Source organism: Colossoma macropomum, unplaced genomic scaffold (assembly GCF_904425465.1).
Source record: "Colossoma macropomum unplaced genomic scaffold, Colossoma_macropomum, whole genome shotgun sequence".
Taxonomy (NCBI): Eukaryota; Metazoa; Chordata; class Actinopteri; order Characiformes; family Serrasalmidae; genus Colossoma; species Colossoma macropomum.
In genome coordinates, this window is record NW_023494807.1 from 23,312,821 (window position 1) to 23,337,697 (window position 24,877).

The window sequence follows — 24,877 nt, forward strand, 5'->3', positions numbered from 1 at the left end:
CAAAACTGACCTTTTACTGTGTCAGTTTACATCCCTGGTCATATTAAGCACGCTTCAATATATCATCCCATTTAAAGAAGTTCTTGGTAATTGCAAAAAAAGCAAAAGAGCCAAAATCAAGAGGGTTAATTCCAGTGAGTTGCCAGGAAGGACAAGGACCAATACTACAACAACATCTGTAAAGATATTAAAAAAGGAAACAAACGTGGGAAAACTAGGATTGTTTTCCAGAAGATACATGAGATGCAAAATACATTTCAGCCTCAAACTGGTTGAGATGTCACCGGACAAGCCATAACAGATCAAGTAAACATGAAAACGGAGATGGAAGGAATACACTAAAGACCTCTATGAAAAGGACATAAACTGCCAAGACACTTTTGATGATGTTGTTACAAGTTGAAGTCAGAAAGGCCCTGAGACTATTGCAATACTAAAGAAAAGAGATCAGAAAATGTCTGCAAACTATCGTACAATTTCCCTTGTATCACATGGTGGTAAAACTGTGCTCAAGATGATTCAGTGCAGAATAAAGCGTTACATTGAAAGAGCGTTGCCAGATGTGTAACCAGGATACAGTAAAGGCAGAAAAACAAGAGACATCATGACTGATGTACACTCGATAATTGAAAAAAAAAAAAAGTTTCATTGGCTACAGCAAAGCTTTTGATTGTGTTTACCACGTAAAATTATAGAATATAACTGTTCTCAGCAGAATGGCAATACCAAAACATCTCATTGTCCGAACGAGGAACCTGTACACTGTTCAAGCCACAGTCATGACAGAAAATGACCTGTATGATGAACATAGAATGAGAGACGCAGGAGTGGAGGAAGATGATAGAGGATTCAAAATTGGTGGAAGAAACATTAATAATCTTAGATGTGTGGAGGATCTGATGATTTGTCTCTACAAACAAAGATCAGACGTTCGGAGAAATACTATCCATATGGTCACCCAGAGTTATAACCAACATGACACCACTTTACCTCTCCTTTGCACCACCCCACCCATCAGCAAGAGAAAACGCTCAGCTAGCTCAGAGACCCTCTGATATGCCTCCCTGACATACACTTAGAATTATGTCACAATATTGAAAGACAATGTGTTATGATTCACACTGACTTTGAGCCCAACCCTTAGAGTCTGCATTGCCTTTAATACAAAGAAGCTCTTTGAGAGGAAAAACTAGTACCATTTAATTCTAGCCCTTTAACATATGTATACTAATGTGCTCATTGCAATCATGGATTTAATTCTCATTCTCACTCTGATTGTCTTGATTATTACACTCTTCTATAACCTAAGAATAGCTCAGCCAGTTTGAACTGAAGTCCCTGTAGTTGCTGAATAATAAGCCTTAGTATGTAATAAGCCTGGGATTTAAAGGGGTTAAACAATGCTTTTGTTACTCTTTTTTCTCTCTTTCTTTTGTTCTTTCTTTTGAATTTCTTTTTGTGCTGGATAAAAAAAAAAACAATGTTCTTTCTAACATATTTGAACAGTTGTTGACAAAAGTCTTAGTTATATTTAGAGATACGTTGTGTGTGTGTGTGTGTGTGTGTGTGTGTGTGTGTGTGTGCGCGCAAAATCCTTCACCAGTATTCCATTCACACTTTCCAATAAGTCACCATGGCAACCCCAATATTCTGTTATTTCCTTTCGGAACAGTATAGACCGGAAATTAAATGGAATTCCGAGTTAAGGACATGCAATCTTTCCAATCTGTTTGATGTTTGACATCATGATTGAAAAAAGGGTGGTAGAACGAGCGTCAAGCTTTCATTAGGAATTGAAATTTCCTAGTTTAGGGAGCACCTGCATATCTAGTTGACTGTCTTCAATTTGAAGTTAGTTCATTTCTTCTTACTGCACTTTACACAACTAGCATTATATAGACTTGGGAAAATAGGGACTGTTACAAAATTGTTCTCACTGTCCTGTCGCTGCTTCCTGGAGCTTCAACACTGTAAGGAATTCCTCCTGCAGGGAGACCCTCAAGGGGAGGGTATCAGGCATGGACCAGATGTCTGCGTGTATGTGTGTGTGTGTGTGTGTGTGTGTGTGTGTGTGTGTGTGAGATACACTGACACTATAATGAGAGAAATAATGCTGTAGGATCAGATCAACAGTTGTCCATTAAACTGCAGGGATAACCACTGAAATTTATTTAAAGGGCCCATATCCTACATTTGTCTTTTATTGTTTTCCACTTAGTGGAAAAAGTCCACTTAGTTTGTATTTATTGGTTTCGTTTACCAAAAACAGCAATTCAATTTGTATGATCATTTTCTACATTCTCTTTTTCCCCTAAAATTAAAATGACATTCCTGTGCCTTTAGGCTAAATTATGGAAATCACCTCTGTTCTGATTGACTCCCCTCATTCAAAACACAGTCCAGGCTAAAGCAGTCTTCTGTGTGATTGGGCAGGGCTCAACTGCTGTAGGTTAAAATAGGTGGATATAAGTACATTTGTCAGTTTTATGACATCACAAATCTAGTGAATTCACAACAGGCTTTTTATTGCAGGTTAGTTTTTTTTAATGGATTATATGGACTTAGGGTAAGCAGTATGTTTTCAAATTTTAATAATGTTTACATGGTACATCCAACACAATTTTTTTTCTCATATATTTTTTGTATATTTAGGTACTACAACAGGGCTAAGATTTTCACTCACCTGCATTCTTGTGTAAATGTGATGTGACAATAAACGTGATTTGATTTGATTTAATATGGGCCCATTAATATGTGAGCTCAACAAAATAAAGCATCTTCGTCGGAGCACTGAAATATCACACATCTGCAGCATTCAGGGTAGTTAAAGGGGAATTCCACTAAATTTTTCCAAACTTCTGCACAATTGGACAGTTAAGATGAGTGATTCAGAGCAGTTTAGTGTAAAATGTTCCATTCTAGAGAAACTTACCAACTCAGAATTGCTCACAGTAGTGGTGATAGGAACCAGATGTCTGAAGAGTTTAATGCCTCTAAAAGCTCCTTTACAAAAAAAAGTTAATATATGAAATGATTATAAATATGTTGCTTGATGTAAGTCTGTAAGTTTCTCTACAATGATCCGTTTCACATCAAACCACTCTGAGTGACCCTGTCGACATCTCAATGTTTGAATTACTCAGAAATTTTGAAACCATGGTGGAATTCTCCTTTAAAATCAAGGCAACAATTTTAAGAGGAGCTCTACAATAACTGAGGTTTCCTTCCAGTCTAATGCCCTATAACTTCCTTACTGTGATGATGCTTTTACAATCCCCACCACCACCCCATTTCCTCTCTTTTCCTCATTCCTACCACCAGGGTAGGGTGGTCTGACCTTTTAGCTCCAAGCAGAAGCCCCCCCAAACTCCAACACAAGCTGTCAGAGTTCTCTCCCCTCCCTCACTCACAGTTCTCCTTCATACTACCATCATAAATTGAAGACGTGGTCTGAACTCGCAAAACGTATTTTTGTCCTCATGTCTAATCCTTGAATATCTAAACGATCTCTTAAATTCATTGTATGTGAAAACTGCATTCATGTAGACTTTTCTGCTTCCAGCACAATAAAAAATAAAGGTGGACAAATAAAGGTTATATCAATCATAATATTGATAATATATATATTGTTAATATTTCCTGTATATATATATATATATATAATATATATATATATATATATAATATATATATATATATATATATATATATATTTATATACGCCAATCAGGCATGATATAAAGATGCTCATTGTCCATTTTATCAGCTCCACTCACTATATAGGTACACTTTGTAGTTCTACAATTACAGACTGTAGTCCATCTGTGTATATATGTATGTATACACACACACACACACACACACATATGTGCTGGTACAAGTGGATCAGACACAGCAGTGCTGCTGGACTTTTTAAACACTGTGTCCACTCACTGTCCACTCTATTAGACACTCCTACCTTGTCTGTCCATCTTGTCAGTCCAGACTTATCAGTAGATAAGTCAGAGACAGTGGCTCATCCGTTGCTGCACAGTTTGTGGTGGTCATCCTCTAGTCCTTCATCAGTGGTCATGGGACGCTGTTGGCTGGATATTTTTGGTTGGTGGACAATTCTCAGTCCAGCAGTGACACTGAGGTGTTTAAAAACTCCAGCAGCACTGCTGTGTCTGATCCACTCAGACCAGCGCAACACACACTAACACACCACTACCACGTCAGTGTTACTGCAGTGCTGAGAATGATCCACCACCCAAATACCTGCTCTGTGGAGGTATTCTACTCTATACTCTATGGCATATATGAATATACATATATGTGTGTGTATCTATCTATCTATATATAGTGTGTTTACACAATCTAAGAAGCTTCAGTGGCTGATTTTCTTCTGTCTTTTGTCTCTTTTAAGGGTCCAACAGCAGTCAGCAAGCAGTGCTACCACTTTTTATGTTGGAAATGTCTTGATGACATCGCTTTGCGCACTCGTCACTGAGACATCACTCGCCAGTCAGGGAAGAAATCCAGATGAGAGTCCAGAAAATATGTTTTTAATGACATTACAGCCCAGAGCTCTGTATAATATTGATAAGTCACTCACTGATTCACAGTAGTTGTATGGTTTCCTAAGAAGTTCTTAGTAATATTCTTGAACGACAGCCATGCTGCTGTTTCTGCTTGACGCTTGACTCAACTTGTTTTTCAAATTCCACATCTTGTATTACTTCTCAAATTTGATGACCTACAAAAATCCCATCTTTGATTACTTATCCTGGTAAACCTCTTCAGATATATAAATCCACCCTGATTATGATCCAGTGCCTTGACATAGTTCTTCAGGCCAAGTTTATAACATAATGAATGGCCCAGACAAAAGGCATACTTTAAGTTGACAGAGCATGGTCTCCTCTATCAAGCTATTTTATTATTGTTCCTCCTGTTGATTTAGTAACTCTTCTCCCTTCCTGTCCTCTATAAAGCATTGGTCAACTACACAGTCCACCACTCTTGCAAACCAGGGTCTGGTGCCATGTTGTGAGAAAAGCTTACTTAAAATCAAGCACATGCCCACTGTATATCCAAAAGTTTGTAGACACCTGCTTATCCAGGGTTTCTTCTGAAATCAAGGGTATTAACAGGGAGTTTGTCCCCCTGTGTTGCAGTAACAGCCTCTACTCTTCTCTTCTTTCCACTAGATGTTGGAACATTGCTGTGAAGATCAGATTGCAGCCACAAGAGCATTAGTGAGGTCAGGTACTGATGTTGGATGATTAGTTCTGGATCACTACAACTCATCTTAAACATATTGGATGGAGCTCCATCACTCCAGAGTACACAGTTCCACTGCTCCACAGCCCAATGCTGGGGGACTTCACACCCCTCCAGCCGACACTTGGCATTGGACATGGTGCAGCTGCCCATTCTACTGGCAGTGCTTTTCTATACAAGTTTGAACACTTGTTGAACAGCAATTGGTGATTCTGAAAGTTGCTCAATGCACTTTTATAGTTTAACTCATGAGATTTACCTCATCAGTTTCGAGCTGTTATGCTGAATTAGAGCTTATTTTCATTTGTTATTTCATGCGTCTGATATCTAGATATGTTTTATCCACATTCCATTTACATCTGACCACGTACAGGTATCACTGTCAAACAGCTACAAGTCTGATTTGCATCAGTGCTACATTTCCTGCACTATGCAAATCCCAGGAATCCTCTTCTGGAATCACCTGAGATGACAAAAACAGTAATTTTGTTCTATGGAGTTATGCATTTTGTAAAACGTTTAAATCTGCACTTCTCCTTCATTAGACATCCAGGTAGGTCTATTGCCAAAGATTTTGTTTAGGTCCTCATAAAATGGACTTGCAATTTGGCATCCTCTATCAAAACTTCTGACTCACTACTTCTCCAACTGTAAGATTTGACCATGATTGGAGACTGCCCATGTTTAGGTCATAAATACATAAACACCACATACAGCTTTCCTTTTGGCAGAAATAAAGAGCCTATTTACAGAACTGTGCAAACGACGGGGACCACCTATTCATTTATGTAATTTCTAGTCAAAACGGCCAAAAAGTACAAGTTATTCATTTTTCAATGTCAGGGGAAAAAGCTAAAAACATGTACTTAACAGAAAATTACACAGAAGCCTCTACAACTAAATATAATATCAAATGTTTCAGTATTTAGTGTGTCCACCCTTTACCTTTATTACAGCTTTCATTCTTTTCAGAGTCCCATCTTACTTCAGTCTTAGAAGGATGGACAGCAACACCTGTAGATTTTTTTCAGCTCTGAAGCAAGAGTGGAGCTTGATTTTCCCCTCTCTCTCAAAGATGAGAGCTTTAAGGCTGTTTATCTGATGAGGACAGTTTTGGTGGTTTACAAGGTCATGCTAGGAGTCCTAATTTCCTGACATCTTCAAATATTTTTTTAGCTCCAGTTTTGGAAACTCATTTTTTCCACTTATTTTATCATTACTTTTCTCTTCCTTATGCCTCTTAATTAATATGTAATATCTTCAGAAATATCTCCTGAAAATGAATAACTTGTACTTAATGGCTGTTTTGTCTGGAAACTAAATAAATGAAGAGTGGTCTCTGACTTTGGCACAGGACTGTGCACTTTGCCACTTCTGCATGCATCCTGTTCTAATCAGATTCAGATAACTATCTGATCATGAAAAAAAGTAAGTGTAAATGCTCTGGAGATGAATCACTGTCCAATCACCACAGCTGGTTTGAGTATAATGTTTCTGTTTCTTTTGGGGCTGCATGCAGTCTTTTTAATGAAATGGAATTATATCTTCTCTCTTACTCATAGAGCTCTTTTGTGAAATTCATGGATGACAAAACAAAATCTGCACACAAACACTGAAACACTTTTACACTGAAACACTGACAGCTGCTGTCAAGAAACTATTTTCTTAGGCCAAAAAAGCAGGAACTGGATTTCTGTCCACCAAAGATGTACTTATGTGGCCAAGAGTAAATAAAATGTGGATAGATCTTGTCTGGATATGAGACACATGAAATGACAAGTGCAAATAGGCTCTTAGTGTTTCAAAGGAGAATTCTGATTTTTAAAAAAATATCTTTATACGTCAGTCGTTGAGATGTAAGTCATTCAGAGTGTTTTGATGTAAAGTGGTTCATTGTTCAACTCTTTACAGTGGTGGTGATAGGAACCAGTAGTCATGATATCTACAACCCATGAACAACCATGTTATTTACCCCCCAGATTAACCAGTAAACCTATATGTGTCCTCTGAGATGTCATATGGAATGCTGATATGATTGCAAACTAGTTGTAAATCCAAAAAAAAAATGCTGTTTTAGGCCAAAAACTTTCTCGAAGCTATCAAAACATGGTCCCAGACATCAGGCAATGCTTTCATAACTACTTCACGTAATATCTTCCCATGATAGAGCTTTTAGAGGCATTAAACTCTTCAGATGTCTGGTTCCTATCATCACCACTGTGAACAATTCTGACTCAGTAAGTTTCTCTTGAATGGAGCATTTAACATAAAACCACTCTGAATGATGTTGTTTACATTTTTTACTTACAATTTTGAAAAATTGGTGGAATTCCCCTTTACGCAGAGAACGACTGAACTGTTCAGGACTCAGGCCCATCAATACTGGACTTGTGAATTAATCATTTACAGGTGCAAGATGCTTTATAAAGGCGCTGTGTTGGGGGTTGAAATACTTATGGACTGCATCATCAGAGCACCCCTGCTCTAACGCCCCAGATCTAACAGGGCCCTACCATAAGTGCACTAAACCATACAGTACAAGGGTCCTCCAGAAGTGAGAAATGTTACTGCAGGACAATCACTTTGGACACACATACACTACCAGCATAAAGTTTAGACAGTCCTTTTAAAATGTATGTTATTCATACTTTTCACATATTTTCATAAAGACATTTTGATCTACAGGAATATACCTGCTTGAAAAGTTGTTACCTAAACAAACAGGTAAATAGTGCAGACCGTGCCAATGTGTAAAGATATTTCCAAAGTGAACATTTAAACGTTTTATTGTTATTATTATTATTATTATTATTATTATTATTATTATTTCTGTTTAAAACTGTCCCAGGTGGCTCCTCATGAAGCCACTTACTGAAGGAAGGATCAAAAGTTAATAAACCTGACTTCAATGCAAAAACAGGCTGATTTTATGACCCATATGAAAAAATATATTCAAAATTTATTTATCAAAAATATTTTTTGCAATGTATGCAAAATAGACAAAAAAGACAAAAAAGACACTTTAATTATTTAGTAGTGTTCCTAATATTGAGGCAGACTGTGTTGGACTACCTCATTATTTTTTTTCAGTTAACAAAAAAATGTTGCACAGGCCAAAATACTGCCATATCTCTGCCAGAAATGGCTCAGATCTGTATTAAGACATGTGGGCCAAATAAGCATGCTTTAATGTGGGCCAATTTTGCCTCTTGTTTGCCAGTGCCAACAGTGGGCCAGCGGTGCCATATGTTTGCCAGAAGTGGCGCACATCCGCATGGTATCCAGATCTGCATTAGATTTTCTACTAAATGCCTAAAAACAGTAAAGTGTGTTATGTTTTGTAAATGCTGAACTGAATTTAATATGCTTTCAATATTGCAAAAGCACAGATGCAACACTGTTTTGAGATTAGGTCAACACCTAAACAATCATCGGTGGGTGCTGTTGAATCAACGTTGGAGTAATGTTCAACATGTTTAATTTTCTTTTTTTTATGAAATCTTTTTATTGTGTTTAATAAACATGCAACCAAGTACTCATTATCAGCTAAGTCTGGGTCCTGGTACGAATGAACATGTTCTATATAGCTTATCAGATGCAGTCCACACACTGGTCCAATTATTCAATCTTACTCAGAGACAGTAAAGTTGGAAAGCTTTGTCATACAGGTAAAAAATGGTGGCCATATTTCATTAAATCTTTAAGAGCCTCTTAAAGTAAATGGAATGCGTTCAAGGGTAGCATGATGAAGTGTATCCTTAATCCAAAGTGAATGAGTTGGGGAAGCAGGTGGCTTTCGATTTAGCACGATAAGGCGTCTGACCAAAAAGGGTCAGAAATGCCACAAAATTGGACTGGGATTGCTTCTGTAAGGGGATGAATTCCAAACAGTGCTGTAACTGCATTAGGTTTGCATTGCATATTCAAAACCTCTGATATTGCGGAAAAAATTTCAGACCCATAACAACATGTACAAAACCAGAGCATATGAATTAGAGAGGCTGAAGCTGAATGGCAACGATCACAGAGTGGGAATTTCTGGATAAATGTTCTTGAGCCTGACCTTGGTCCAATAGATTCGGTGAAGAATCAGCATGGTTGATTTTCTAATGTTAAATCAATAGACATATAACAAGCAACATCAATGCAAATTCAACATCAGAGATCTTTGTTGATTCAACGGTGTTGCCCAACATCAAAACAACACTGTTTCAATCAAAGATTTGCTATCTGAGATGGCTCTATCAGGCATCTAAACCCAACCTGCAGTTCTTTCATGCAATATTTTCATCTCACATTAGAGACATGCATTATGTAATAGACAAGTTCAGACAGAGCTGGGAGAGATACTCCTACTACTACAGCACACACACACACACACTTAGACACTGCAGGAAAAGAAATCAGGGTAAAAGTAGACAGAGTGTATTTCAGAGGAAAAGGAAAAAATGAAGAAGTGTGTGATTATATGAAATGATCCATTCCTTCTGTTTGTGAGTCAGTGTTTTATAAGCAGACAGAAATGAATTTAGAGTGTCTGAAAGGAGGGAATGTGCCTCTCTGCAAGTCCTGCTCCAGAGAGAGATTCTGCCAATTTAGCTGTAGAAATAAAGGCCATCGCATGTAGCTATTCACTCATTCATTCATTCATTCACTCAGTCAGACACTTCTGCTTGATTGGATGTCAGCCTGTTTCTTATTTCTGGCAAGACAAAACTAAAAAAACTCCTGCCTGAATTCTGAAATTCACTATCCAACATCCAATGCGTATCCGTTTCTTCTGAAATCAAGGGTATTAATAAGGATTTTGTTCCCCTTTACTGCAGTAACAGCCTTTACTCTTCTGGGAAGGCTTTACAATTGATGTTGGAACTCTGCTGTGAGCATAATTGCAGCCACAAGAGCATTAGTGAGGTCAGGCACTGATGTTGGATGATTAGTTCTGGATCACAAACATCACCCCAGCTCATACCAACTGTATTGGATGGAGCTCCATCACTCCAGAGAACACAGTTCCACTGCTGCACAGTCCAATGCTGGGGGGCTTTATATCCCTCTAGCTGATGCTTGGCATTGGGCATAGTAACCATATGCAGGTGCTCCAGAGCACCCTATTCTATTGGCATTGCTTTTCTACACTCTCAGAAGAAAGGTGCGAAACTGGGGCAGGACCCCTTTTGTAACCAGGGTAGTACCCTCAAGGGTACATCTTAGTCAGGGAACATAACTGTACAATAATCCATCAAAATTATATTTTCTAAGCTGTATTGACTCCACACACCCCGGCTCGTCTCCAGGCTTTTTATTTTATTATTTTATATATATAATTTTGTTCTGTTTTAAGGGGTGTCTGGATACTTTTGGACATAAAGTGCACCTATAAAGACCATTCTTTTGTGGAGCTTTGGTTTAATTGACAGTCCAACCAAGCTGATTGCCCCCCACCCCCACAGATTTAGGCCCTTTTTTAATGTTCCAAGTAATTGTTTACATTCGCTTCAAATCAAATGCATTTCTGTAACATTTTAAATAAAGGGATTGTTTTTTGTTTTTGTCTGATTTAAATCCCCTTTTGCAAGGGGGCAGATTTCAGATTCAGATACCTTTGTTGTTTATTTATTTTGCTTGTGCTGTATTCATGGTGTTGGGGCATGGCAACAACACTGGGGCAATGTCAGTCGTCAAGTTGGCATTTTCACTTTCGCATGTCTTTCAGAGACTCTCTGCATCTACACAGTCACAATCCCACACATACAAACAACGCCCAAACAGCCCATCCACACACATACAGAGTTTCAAAGTTCCAACGTTAGACTAAACTTCTCTTGGTCAAGTTGTGGCATGTGAATACTAACGCTAGCATCTTTGCAAGTATACGCATGCCTTTGTGTGTGTGTGCGAATGTGTATCTGTTACATAATGCGGTCTGTGAAGTGGGGTGCTGCCAAACTCTCTGCTTGCTTTCCCCTGTGCCCAATCAGAGCCTGGGACTCTACTCATGGAACAAATTAGACTGAACCAATCACAGACGTGGGTGCATTCCACTGAGACTATTCACACACAATTTATATAAACATTCACAAACACACAAGCGCATAATGACACACTTGGTGGCACTCATGCCAACTATCAAGGTCTTTTCAGTGGTTGTCATTAGTGAGCTTCCTTTGAGGTACTGTGGAATTGGACTTCACCCTAAACTGAACCAGTTGGCCTGACCATTCTGCAGAGCGTGCTTACAAAAGATGTTATGACTCAAAGTGAAACTTGCTTTCAGTGAAAAGTTACACCGGCATCAATGCTACTTTCAGGCCATGCTTTATCATTCATGACTTCTTTAATACAATTCTTTTGGTGCTCATTCATACAAAGCTGCACACATGTGTTTATCCACTGGCTGTTTGTGTCCATGTGACTCATTCAGTCACCCAGAAGTCTGCAAAACCAGCAGCAGATAAACATTACAGAGAGAATGAGTCATCACCCAGCCGAGAATAACACATAAGTGTGTGTGTGCGTGCATGTATTTATAGCAGTAACAGTAAAAACTGCTACACTTACAGTATCAGCACTGTCACTGCATTTTATTCATTTGATTTGCAAATGTAACCCTAATCACAGGTACTTTGTTTCTGCTGCATGTGCTGGCAACAACAGTGCAGTATTACTCTTAAAAAGATGGTTCTTCAAGGGTTCTTTAGTAAAGACAGTGGTTTTGTGTAGTACCACAAACAGTCAAAAAACCATTTGCATGATTACATGATTCTTTGAATGGTGAAATGGCTCTTCAGATTGGTGAAGAATGTGTTTTACATGGTCCTATAAAGAACCTTTTTGAAAATGGTTCTATATAGCACCAACAATGGTTCTGCTTTTGTTACAAGCTTGACATCATAGCACTAGAAGAACCTTTTTTGGTGCTACATAGAACATTTTTCAACCATTTCATATTCAGCATATTCTCCATCAGTCTGAAGAGCCAATCTATATAGAACCACTGTTTTTACTAAAAAGCATCTTTTTAAAGAGTGTATGGCTAATATTCCAATACACTTGTTCATATGTGATTGTGATATAGACCTTTTTGAAGTATACCTTGCAGAATTTACGTTTAGGTTTATCTGCTTCTTGCTTTAGGATGATGGTGTATCTTTTTAATCTTACTCTCTAAAAGTTTTAGTCTCTTACTGACAGCTTTTGTCAGGTTTGTGGCGACGCGTCTGTCAGTTAACTCTCCTCAGGAACTAATGAGCACACAGAGGCGGAGGTTTTGTGAGAAGGAGTGTGAAATTCACCCAAATATGAGTTTCTAATTCATTAGATTAATAACAGATACTATTTATCTCAGTATCGAGTCCAGTCATACCAAATAAGCCTGGCACGGTTCGTTCTCGCCAACGTCTGCTCAAAATATCCAAGCTAGCAGAGGAAGCGCTCTGGTGTTTATATACCGCTCCTAAAATAGAGCTCTCGTGGACCAATAGGAGAGAAGGCGTCTCGATTTGCCTCCGCCAATCACAGTCGAGCTGAGCCCGAAATGCCTCACGCCATTGGTCGAAAGTGCAGCGGCGGGTTGGCCGTTGCTCAGAGCGCTCTGATTGGTCACAGTGCGGAGGCCTTGTCATTCGATCACGTGGCCGAGTTTGTAACAAACATTTTGAATGGGGAAGTTTGTGGCGCGGACGCGAGGATTACAGCAGTGCGCTGAACGGGGAACATATGCGCTCTCAGCAACAAAACTCCAGCCGAATCCGACCTCTCGCCGACTCCTATGTGGAAATAAGTGACTCCCGGGCTGTGCTTTCACACTTCGACTTCGACATCTCTGTCACTTGATCCCGAGATGGATGTTATTCCCATGTGCAGCATCTTCCAGGAGCTCCAGACCGTCCACGACACGGGCTACTTCTCCGCGCTGCCCTCGCTGGAGGAGAACTGGCAGCAGGTAACGTTAAGGCTGCTGTTAACTGTTAGCACCGTCTGTGGCGGCCGCTGAATCGTTGTAAACAAAGCCAGAATGAGGAGACTCGTTAGAGAGGACAGGCGGATATGCTATGAGCGAATGAAGTGAGACGGTAGTTTGAAGTTGGCTTCCTATTCGCCAGCTTCTTATTCGAATTTTCTCATTCCACCTTAAACGGCGCCAGAATTAACTTCTGCACCAGTTAACGGAACGGAAAAATTCGAACAAGAAGCTGCCGAAAAAGACGCTGAACTCAGCCTCGTTAGCTGGTTTGACAGTTCTGGTTGTGTTGTGGCTGTGAGAGAGTGAGCGAGCGCGCGCAGGACCGTTAGAGAGCTCGCGCTCCTCACTCCGCTCAAAACAAACACCGTCAGCAGCGCTTCGGTATGGTTTCAGGTTCCAACATTGCGATATTTGGCGACGGTTCCAATGTTACCGCGATACGATGGGGAAATATAACAATCCCTGTAAAATTCAGCTGTAAATGAGATCTTTTGACTCTTTCGATTCTGATCACAAACAGTGGGAGAATTGTGAAACGCATTTACTTTGCAGTGCTCTGAAAACAGAAAATTTAGCTTTACAGTGTAGATTGCTGTATTATTGTTATTGGCTCTATAGAATTGAATCATAGCTTTTAAAATTGAGCATATGTGTCAAAAGTTGATATTAATGCTGGGTGATATTGATAAAGTTTATTAGTATGTGTAGTATATTTGAGTTAGCACTAATAAAGTTAAAGAACCAATGTTTCCTGAGTACTTGTTAACTTCCTTAGAAACCCGACAGCTTCTTTCAGTCAATTTTATTGTTTCCTTCTCTTAAAATACACCACCCTTGCAGAATTTTCTCAATGTATCTCAAGAAAGGACATTATTCATTTTTTTATTTAAAAATTGTTTTTTTAAATGTCGTCTGAAGCACCCTGTGAATGATATACACTGTCAGGTTCAGGAAAAAGAGCGCAAAGTAGAATTAATAATGGCCTGTCAGCAGGTCTACTGCTATTTTATGGGTGTTATATCACCGATGTATTATATGTTGCTAAAAGTATCTCAGACAATATCACAGTTTGTTAATATCACAATATACCGATATAGACAATGTGTATCGCCCGACGCTAATATATATTTACATTTATTTACATTTTACGCCAGCGCATGGAGTTGATGAGACCTTCTCACGCATCAGAGATGTAATTCTTTTGCTGAGCGTTTGCACGCACTTATAATCTGAACAGTTTGTCCCTTTCAAGATTCTCTCTTTCTCTCTCACTCTTCCTCTCTCTCTCTCTCTCTCTCTCTCTGTCTCTCTCTTTCCTCCTTCTCTCTCTTACTCTCTCTCTTTCTGTGTGAGATACTGAGTGAAAGGTATGCATCCTCTGATAGGTAGTGAACACATGCGGTAGGTGTGTGTGTGTGTGTGTGTGTGTGTGTGAGAGAGAGAGAGAGAGAGAGAGAGAGCAAGCGAGCGTACTCAAAATGATGTTTTAGGCTGCTTTGAGTTCCCGTAGTTTTGAAGTGTGTGTGTGTGTGTGTGTGTGTGTGTGTGTGTGTGGTGTACGTGCTGAGTGTCTTCTTGGTGAGGAGGGGATTTAAATGTGCATGAGGAAAATGTGGAACCCCTGCAGGCTTTAAAGGGCTCATATAATGGAAAAACAACATTTTCCATTTTTTGGAATAAGAGTTTGATGTAGTACCTAACAATTCTGAAAGTTTCCATTTACTCCTCAGTTTGCACAGTCCAAACTAGGCTGCAAAAACGGCTTATTTTTAATTATTTATTTTTTTGTAATGTCATGCAAAACAACCTATTTTCATACTGTGCAAAAGTCTTAGGCACCTAAGCATAGTGTATTAATCCATTTATCTTAAGTGGACGTCAGGGGGAAAATATAATGTAAGAAAATGTAGGATTTGGCCCCTTTAATGTGGACAACCTTATTAAGTTGATACAATGAACGTGCCTGACCAGCCAGTCTCACAGAACCACTCAACTCCTATGAAGATCTCTTTTAATATAATAACATGATGTATGAGTCTATTTATGAGCTAAAATATGTTGTAATTACATGCACAATATAATATTGACATGACATTCTATTATGATGTCTCTCTCTCTTCTCTCTCACTCATTCTTGCTCTCTCTGTGTCAGACATGCCTGGAGCTTGAGCGCTATTTGCAGAGAGAGCCATACGTGTCCCCAGCTGACTTGAGGTCAGTGTGTGGGTCAGAGGATCTGTGGACGCAGCTGATGCGGTGCTGCGGGGAGGCCGGCGCTGCAGTGACCCAGCCGAGAACCTCTGTCCCAGGGAAGAATCAGAACCAATCCAGCCTGGCGGCTCTGGAGCTCCGCGGCTGTGGTTCAGATACGGGCAGTGACGGTTCAGACAGCGGGGAAGAACTCTCGCCCTCTGCGGACCTCCTCTCTCACCCCCTCAGCCACATCATGACTGACCTCGACCCCCTGAACACACACACACACTCCCCGCGGCCCCAGTCACCTGAAACGGTCATGGAATCGGCGCCAGAAGCTGTTTTGGCTATTTCTCTCGGACACAGGACAAAGGGGGTCACGGGGGATGAAGAGAGGTCAGGAGCAGGAGAGGTCAAAGGTGAAGGGTCGGCAGAGGGCCGGAGGAGAGTTCATCACTGTCATTTTAACGGCTGCAGGAAAGTGTACACCAAGAGTTCACATCTAAAAGCACACCAGCGCACACATACAGGTGAGAGAGTTTTTGATGAACGCTTTAGATTCTCTGTAATGTCACACAATCTCATGAAGTGTCTGAATTCCATGCTCCACCAGAGGGCAGTGTAGAGTCGGCATCTTATATTTTGGTCAGAGTATATCTTATCTGGGCCCAGTTTCCCAAAAGCAGTGTTAAGATCATCTTAACTGGTAGAGAGAGTGTTCAGAGTGATGCTTGCTCTACCATTTAAGAATCATCTTTGTGCTAAGATGCTTTCGGGAAACTCAGCCCTGCTCAGTCCAGTGAAGGAACTATGAAAGACTACTGCGGCAGTCTATGGCTATGCTCACATTAGCAGGTTGAAGTAGCACAAATCCGATTTTTTTTTTTGCCCTAATGTGACTCAGATCTGATGTTTTCATCTCACCTTTTTCGCCTTCGTCTTGCTCTAATAATGAAGCTGAGAGCTGTTCACAGTTCATTATCTTTGCAGCGAAGGCTCGTTCTGCTTGTTAGTTTGTTTGCTGATGATGTACGTGACGCACGTAATTCTTTCACGTGACGTTACTGAGTAGGATGTGCGCATGTGGGTCATTTCAGGATATTTCTTCTCATTAATGACAGATTTGAATCAATTACCTAAATGAGTGTAAACCATTGTGTCAGAGAGATCGGATTTGAGCAATGAGGCTTGTAATGTGAACATAGCCTAAAAGCTACCACACACCAGATGAGAAGCATCACTCAGCAGATAGTACAAGGCACAGCTACAGTGCAGAGGACGTGTCACAGCAAAAAGCTGGTTAAACTCAAACTCAATTAACACTCTACTTGTACGGATTTAATGAAATACCTTAAATGTCATTTACTGAATTTATCGCGTTTGGAATAAGCCAACTAACTCTCTGCAATCTTGCTGTTTTTGAGCTAAAATGTGCAAGGTGACGATATACAAAGGCTGGTAACATTAGCTGAGGTGAAATTTCAAGCCACATTATCAACTGTAGGTTTGTGCTCTGGGTCTTTTATTGAGACTGTGGGTCATCCCCCGATTTGTCCAGCGTGTGGAGTCCTGAACGTAAATCCATGCTATCTTTCTGAATAGGTTGATCTTGCTCTTGTGGGCACACAATATACATGTGTAAAGTATGTCCTGTGAATAACCTTCCAATGTCCAACCAATGACTGGTGTATTTTGTGGTCCTTATCTTTGGTCACGTGTACGTAAGCAGTACCCTCATCAATCACAAGGCTGATATGGGTTGTCCTGCACATACAGCTTTAACAAAACCGTGTTTCCCTATGCTGTCTCTGTGTTCAAGTCAGAGAAACGTACTGAAAGAAAGCTAACAACCAAGCGAAAGCTAACCTAGCAAGCATAACTGGGCTGTCAATTAGGTCTGTTCTCCGATTGAAAAAGAGCCTGACTAGCATTAAATCATCACTACAAAAAAGCTGGATAACGTTTGTTTTTACTCATAGACATAGCGGGGATAGTCTACAGTATGTTTAATTCTGCTTTAATGGAATAGCGGACTTGCAGTGGTTGACTGAAGGCCGCACCTTCAGAATATTAGGCCACGCCCACACAGTTCTCAGTTTATCATATTTTACATATATATATATATATATATATATATATATATATATATATATATATATATGTATATATATATATATATACGCATATATATATATATGTGTGTGTGTGTGTGTATATATATATATATATATATATATATATATATATATATATATATATATATATATATATATATATAATATTTCTGTCTTGCTTCTTTCATTCAAACTTTGCTAGATGTTTAATATAACAGTTAATTTTAATACCATACAAACATTTTTATTCTTTTACAATGTGTTCCCGGGGGGCTTCAAAGGCCTGATGATTAACTGTATGTTGACTCAGGGTTGCCATAACAACAGTTCCAGCCTTGGGGGGGGACTCAAAGTTGTTTGACATCATACAGCACATAAATTCCAATATCAAACAGAAATCAGCTTTTCCAAACTGCTGCGGGCCACTTGTTTAGTGTTCCATTGAACACTGCTGTGTTCTTGCCCACTGGCAGTGTGCACTCGTGCATGGGGATAGGTAGAAATGACTGGCATGCAGAGGCCTCCTCACAGAGAGTGACCTCATTCTCGATTGTTTTTGTTTAGATGGGGAGGGTGGAGTGAAGGGGGTTGATGAGGACAGATAGAATTTCATTGCAGAAGCATGCAGTCTCTGGGAACCATGGGGGCGATACACAAGATCTGTAGTGTTCCCAGCTCCATCCCTGAGAAACAGGAAGGTCAGGGGTACTATGTGAGGAAGTGTATCAATGTATGTGTACAGATTCAGGACAAAAATGTCCGGATTTTATAGGAAAAACAAAGAAAAACAGGACAAAACAACAAAATGCTCCTGATGTTGTGAAGTGCATTAATCATTTTGATGCCTTTGGGCACATTTTGAGTATTTATCATGTAAAATGGGCGTTATGTGGTAAAATGGTTTAAAATGCAGGGGTGTGCCAACAATGGGTCTGTGCTTATGGACTAAAACTGTGTTTTGGTGGGGAGATGAAAACGTGGGACAGAATTTTTTTAATAAAATTAAACTCATGATAAATCTAAATCTTTCAACTGCATTTTAAAAGAAATCGAAATGATCTTTTTAGAAACAACATTGAAAAAAGATTGTTATTAAGAAAAATTTATTTTATCACTATCTCTCTTAATGCCTTGGGTTTAAGTAGATCATAGTCCTTGCAAATATCTAAGGTCTAATACCTAATGTTTTATATAGATATATATATATATATATATTTTTTTTTTTAACTGTGGGACTGTTTTACTGTGCAGTTTATTCTAATTCGTTAGAATTATATGACCCATATTTGTTATAATACAATTTTATATGTTACTGTTACTGTAATACTGTTTCTGTATTAAACATACTTCTCAGTCACATCCTGAACAATCAATCTTTGGTTACAACCCCATGCTAAGGCACTCGTGTTTTAGAGTAGCAAAATATTACATACATACAAACACAAGCAAAACTTTCACATTTTACAGTGTGGTTGAAACAAAATCTGCTTTTCACTGAATTTTTGGTCTGTATATTTTCTCGGCCTTCTTGTGATGAATCGTAATGAATACTTGTAGTGATTTCAGTATTCAAATATTGGCACCTCAGATTGAACACTCAAGCACCCGTGCAAATCCCTAGTATAAAGCGGCTATGAATAGGCTTTAGTTTAAGCCCAGTTGAAACATTCATAGTGGTGTTATATTAATGTAAGCTGTCATTTGAGAGAAGATGCTAGTCATAAAAACCATGTGCGTGTGTGTGTGTGTGTGTGTGTACATTAGTATGAGGGGTAAAAACAGGTGTTGAGTATAATGTGTATGTGTGTGTTTGACAGGTGAGAAGCCATACAGGTGTTCTTGGGACGGCTGCGAGTGGCGATTTGCTCGGAGCGATGAGCTCACTCGACACTTCAGAAAACACACCGGGGCAAAGCCCTTCAAATGCAGCCACTGCGACAGGTGTGTGTGTGTGGGGGGGGCGGGGCTGCTGGTTCGAAAACTGGCAGGAATGAAAAATACGTGTATGTGTTTAGGTAACTTTAGGTAACTCTGCTCTCCTATGCTTATAATGGCTGTGATCTACTGCTCTCTTTTCTCTGCTTAGGTGCTTCTCTCGTTCTGACCATCTGGCTCTGCACATGAAGAGACACGTCTGAAAGAGAGGATGGAGGAACGGAGAAAGACTGAAAGCTGTCAGTGAAGGACAGCGAGGGAGAGAAAATATCTGTGGTTCTGTGGAAGAATGGCTGTGGCTTTTTGTCTGTGCTGTGTGGCAGGAAGTTGAATGAGCGAGTGTGGGAGTGTGGCACACACATAAAGAGCAGAGCCGAGACCCAGCGGCACGGCGCCTCCAGTGGACACAGGTGGAAGTGCATTCCAGAAAAAGAGAGCATGCGAGCGTGTTAGGAAGATGTGTTAATCAGGTATTTAGTGCAGCTATTAAATGTGCAATGCGTGTTTGTGTGTTCGGCGGTTTTACAGCTGCAAACCTGTTTTGTAAAAGCTCATATAAGTTCTGTAATATCAGCATTCTCTGTTGCTACAGTTTCACCTATGTGTGTGTGTGTGTGTGTGTGTGTGTGTGTGTGTGTGTACAGATGGCATAGTTGGATTACTGTGCAGCTGTGAGTGTTGTGAGTGCACTTTACTGAAGCCCTGCTTTACAAACTCTCCCTGCTGAACTCTTCAGCACTGTAGGTCTTAAATAGCTTATTATTCTGATTATAACCGAGTCAAGCTATTAAGCAGAGGACGGTAGGGTATTCTAAAACCATACTCAAGTAAAATTATAGTTCTCATTGGTGAAATAATGACTTAAGTGAATGTAAAATGTACAAATGTAACAGCTAAAGTAAACTACTTATAACTAATAGTTACGTAAGTTACTGGGTGACTTATAGAACTGAAGCAGACGTTATACAGGAATTGAAATTTGGTTCTATTCTTCTTTTTTTGTCTAAAATAAAACAATAAATGTCAGAAGTAAGAGGTGTGAACAATTGCTAAATTGATGATTAACTAAATTAATGACTAAAATGTAACTGCGTAAAGTAGACTGCTTTCCTCACAAATCCACTAGAGTAGAAGTAAAATATCATCATTTCAAAATACTCAGGAAATTACAAACACTGCAATCGTAAACTTAGTCAATACATCTAATGTTTTCCATTATGAGATAGTTGTAAGACTATAAGATTCAATCTCAAAATGACAAATATTAGATATATCAATTAGATTTAAGATGATTTCACTTGACAAAATATCTTTTTCTGCAGTGAACCTACCAAATCCTCGCTTGAGTTTGGGTAACCGAGTAAACATAACTAGTTAGTAACCACCTCTGCTGGTCAGGCCATAGCACACTGACCCAACATTGACCAACAAACACACATACTGATGGCACTTAGCTTCACAGGACAAATCCTGATGATGCATGTAGGTACTTGGCTACTGAGGTTATAATGTTGATAATGCAGAAATGTAGTACTCTGGCACTCGCTCTTTCTGTCTCCCCCTTTCTCCATTATGACTTGTATTTCTCATTTCAAGCTAGCAGTGCTGTGAGGAAACAAATGTCAAGGTATTAATCGCACGGACAATCCACGACAGCGTGTTTCACCTTAAACCACTGATTCGGGACGTCAGTAATCACCTTAAAAGTTAATGTTAACACGATGCTGGTACAGTCTATCCGTTTCCTAGCACTGAAACAACCTTGCTGGTAGAACTTTATGCCGAAGTGCCTCTTCTCGTTTTGTAATTCAGCACTGTCGATGTAAAACCGCCAAAATAAAACCCAAAGCTTTTTTCTTAATCTTTCATGCAGCCACAAACACAGCACTTTTTGTTTTAGGTAACGTTTTAGTTTGAATCGCACTGTACCGTGGTTTTCAGGCTGCATAGAAGAACCCCGGAAGTCCTTCATGTGCAGGTTTTTACGAACATCAGAACTTCACGAATTCCAGAATAAGAACTAACAATCCAAATGAACCAGAAGAGAATATTCTAGAACAGTGTGAATAGTGGAGAATGTTGTAGATCAGTGTGAATGATGGAGAGCTAAAATTGTGTGAATGAGGCAGAATTATTTAGAACAGTGTGAATGGTGGAGAACATCTAGAACAGTGTAAATGGTGGAGAATATTCTAGAACAGTGTGAACGGGAAGGAACATTCTACAGACTTCCAACAATCACACACAAGTGTGGCGCACCAGCCCGACATCTGCCGCTGGGGAGAACATTGGGTCAGGGTGCTCTGGACCTTAGCTTTATTTAGAATGCTAATCGTTCTGGATTGCTCATCAAATGTGCTTTGGCTGTTTAAAGACAGTGCTCAGTGGGAGCCAAGTGTCACCCAACATGACATTGTATATAAAAAAATCTATTTTGTTGTAACCACTATTGCTGGGAAAGAAACGTTGCTGAGTCCCAATGGCAGAGTCTCTTTTTTAAAGCATGATTTTTGGCTGTTTGCTATTTGAGCTTATGTTATGTTCAGTTTTAATGCTGTATAGTGATAGTGCCTTAAGATCGAGGCCTTGGCCTACAGAGAAATCAGGAATCAGTAGCCAAATGAAACCATTTTGCCCAGTAGATCAGGTCCAAAAATCCCCATGTGTTTTGATGAGAGTGTGAAAGCATTTTAGTGATGGCGAACAACGTTATCAAGGGAAACATAAAAATATTTCAGCCCAAGTGAGAATTTGAAGGGCCCTACACTGGAACAACAGTGTCTCAGAGGCTTGTTTTAGATAGGCAGAAAAGCTAGACATTTCCATGCTTTTTTTCACCATTAATACAAATACACACAAGAAGAATTTCTTAAGTGAATGATTTTTGGAACTGACCTACTAGACTTAGGAGCTTCATTTAAAATCGTTTTTAATCATATTCACATTCATGCCAAACTAATTCCTGCTCTGGTCTCAAAAGACCAATTAAATGGGAATTCCACTGATTTCTAAGATGTAAACATTCATTTAGAGAGGTTTGGTGTGAAATGGTTCACTGTAGAGAAAATTACTGACTCAGATTTTTTTTTTTACAGTGGTGGTGATACAAACCAAAGGGCAGATATAGACATTTTATTTATTATCCAAAATTAATTTTTGTATGTAGTGATGATGGTAAAAAAGTGATAAATTTGGAAAAACAAAGTTTTCTTTGGGGCTATTTTGCCTTATAACATCCTACATGTACCTCTCCGCCATTAATGGACATGATTTAGACCAAAATCTTATCTCAAAACAATGTCTCAGGCATCAGACAGTGTACTTACCACCACTTATTTTAACAGCTTTCTGTAATGTAATGTAATGCTTCTAGAGGCATTAAATGCTTTAGACATCTGGTTCCTATGATCACCCCTGTGAGCAATTGAGTTGATAAGTTTTTTCTAGAATGGAGCATTTCACCTCAAACCACTCTGATTTTGTTTACATCTTAACCATTTAATTATGCAGTTATGCAATTTTTTGGAAAACTGATGGAATTGTAGATTAACCACAGTTGTCTAGATTGGGAGTCTAGTTTTTCAATCCATTTTAGCCATTACAGCAAATGGAATGCATTCAAATATGTATGGAAGAGAAACAAGTCTCGTTTGACCATTAAGCTCACATATATTATGTGAATATGTGCTTCTGGAGCACTTGGACCAATGTATTTGCACTGTGTAGCACTAGTAAAGAGGGATTTGTGATATTATAATGGTACAAATTTTAGTCTCTGGGAAAAGTAAAAAAAAACAAAAAAAAACAAAAAACAAAAGGTAATCCCTGATTCTTGCAGTGACGATACCAAGGCACATCCCCACCTGCTGACAGACCGAGTGGGGTTCAGGTGTGAGTGCATAGATGTAGAGGTTTCACTGTGGTCCTTCATACTTTTTGATCATCAGAACAGTTTCTTTTTTCTTTTTAAACCACTGCACAGTGTCTGATGGTCAAAAAGCTCTGAATCCTTGATTACAGCACAGTTGGATGGAACTAATATGAACTGATATGCTGGTATTTTGGATTAAGCCTAATATTTGTCTGTTTTACACAATTAAATGGGATTCACGTTTGAAAATAAAGAAAAAAGTAGTGCTAGATTTAATCCACATCAGGGAAGTCACCGGTATGTGTTATATGTACATTGTGAAAAGAGTTTGTAAAGATGCAACTGTTATGCAAAGTAAAAGAATAAAACAATGTTTTTCACACAGTGAAAAAGTTGTATGTGTAGATAAGTATGAATTATTTGATTTGTGTGGTGGATCTCATCCTTTATGAGGACCGAAAAGAAAAAAGACCTTCAAAAAACTAGTTTACAGTGGACGATGAGTTTTCTTCAGAGTAAATCGGATCAGTTACATAACTCTGACTGATGGAAAATTCTATTTACAAAGCTTTCTGAATTTGTATTCATTTGTTTGGTTTGCTTTTTTTTTTTTAAACAGAGTTAAAATGCCTTGACATTTTTATACCAAGTATGCAGATTAAAACAAACACAATAAGACTTAGCATTAAGACTCTTGGCCCATGCAAGATATGTTTAATGTAAAAACACATTAAAAATACTTTTTTTAAATGCATTTTTCCTACGTTAATATGATTTTGTGTTGTTGCTTGTCTTTTTTTTTTTGTTGTTGCAAAGTTTTTTTTGTTCATTTGAGAAGCTTCTGTATTGAATGTATTTTGTACTATAACAATAATGAAAAAAGCTCCTGTGAAATTTTTGAGTGATATTTGCTTGGATCTGAAATACAGTTTCATTCAAAACCCTTCAAATTAAGTTCGTTGTTGTTGCACATAAGCGAGCAGTCCTGAGTCCTGTTTAGCTGGTAGTGCAAACAGCACCAAATCCGCAACATTTAGTGGCAGTCCTTTTTTTCACGGTTTACTTGGTTGGCCACATGGATGTCACAATATCTGAACAGTGTGTGAATTCACTGAGTGCAAAGAGAGTTTTCTCAGCCCGGGGAACATTAGGCTCTGAGAAGCACTTTTTTTTATTAAACATGCACAGTTCCACAGGGGAGAGTGGAGTAGGTTGACCCAACCCTTGTAATCAGGGATCTGAGCACAGTTTTTGTCATGCGACTATGTATTCAGGGAGCATAAATTATATCAGACTGTGCTTTTTTTGCTGTTTGCTTTTATGTAAATGTAAATTTTATTGCGTTACAGCAGAGGGGATCCCTCAGGGCGTTCTAGGCCTAATGGTTTCTGGGAACTAAAGAATACATGTATGTAATTATTAGCTCAATAGAATAGAAATGCTTGTATTTAAACTCTGCATATATTGCAGTACCGCTCTTTCTGTTGTGAAGTTTAGATGGAAACAAGAGGGTTAAGTTCTTGAAATGTCCAGCAG

At 39.0% G+C, this 24,877-nt stretch overlaps 1 protein-coding gene across 1 annotated transcript; it reads left to right on the forward strand.

Annotated features, from left to right (window-relative positions):
- Positions 1–12,913: 12,913 nt before the first annotated feature.
- klf6b (Kruppel-like factor 6b) lies at positions 12,914–22,552 on the forward strand. The gene is made up of 4 exons (XM_036556268.1): positions 12,914–13,207; positions 15,381–15,951; positions 19,353–19,476; positions 19,622–22,552. Exons 1-4 carry the CDS (start codon positions 13,106–13,108, stop codon positions 19,671–19,673), a joined length of 849 nt encoding a protein of 282 aa, XP_036412161.1. The 5' UTR covers positions 12,914–13,105; the 3' UTR covers positions 19,674–22,552.
- The last annotated feature ends 2,325 nt before the right edge of the window (positions 22,553–24,877 follow it).

Bases quoted from the DNA above. Each gene is read 5' to 3' on its own strand.
- klf6b (XM_036556268.1), top strand. From the start codon at position 13,106: ATGGATGTTATTCCCATGTGCAGCATCTTCCAGGAGCTCCAGACCGTC. The intron at 13,208-15,380 runs GTAACGTTAAGG...TCTCTGTGTCAG, and splicing joins TGGAGGAGAACTGGCAGCAG to ACATGCCTGGAGCTTGAGCG. The intron at 15,952-19,352 runs GTGAGAGAGTTT...TGTGTTTGACAG, and splicing joins ACACCAGCGCACACATACAG to GTGAGAAGCCATACAGGTGT.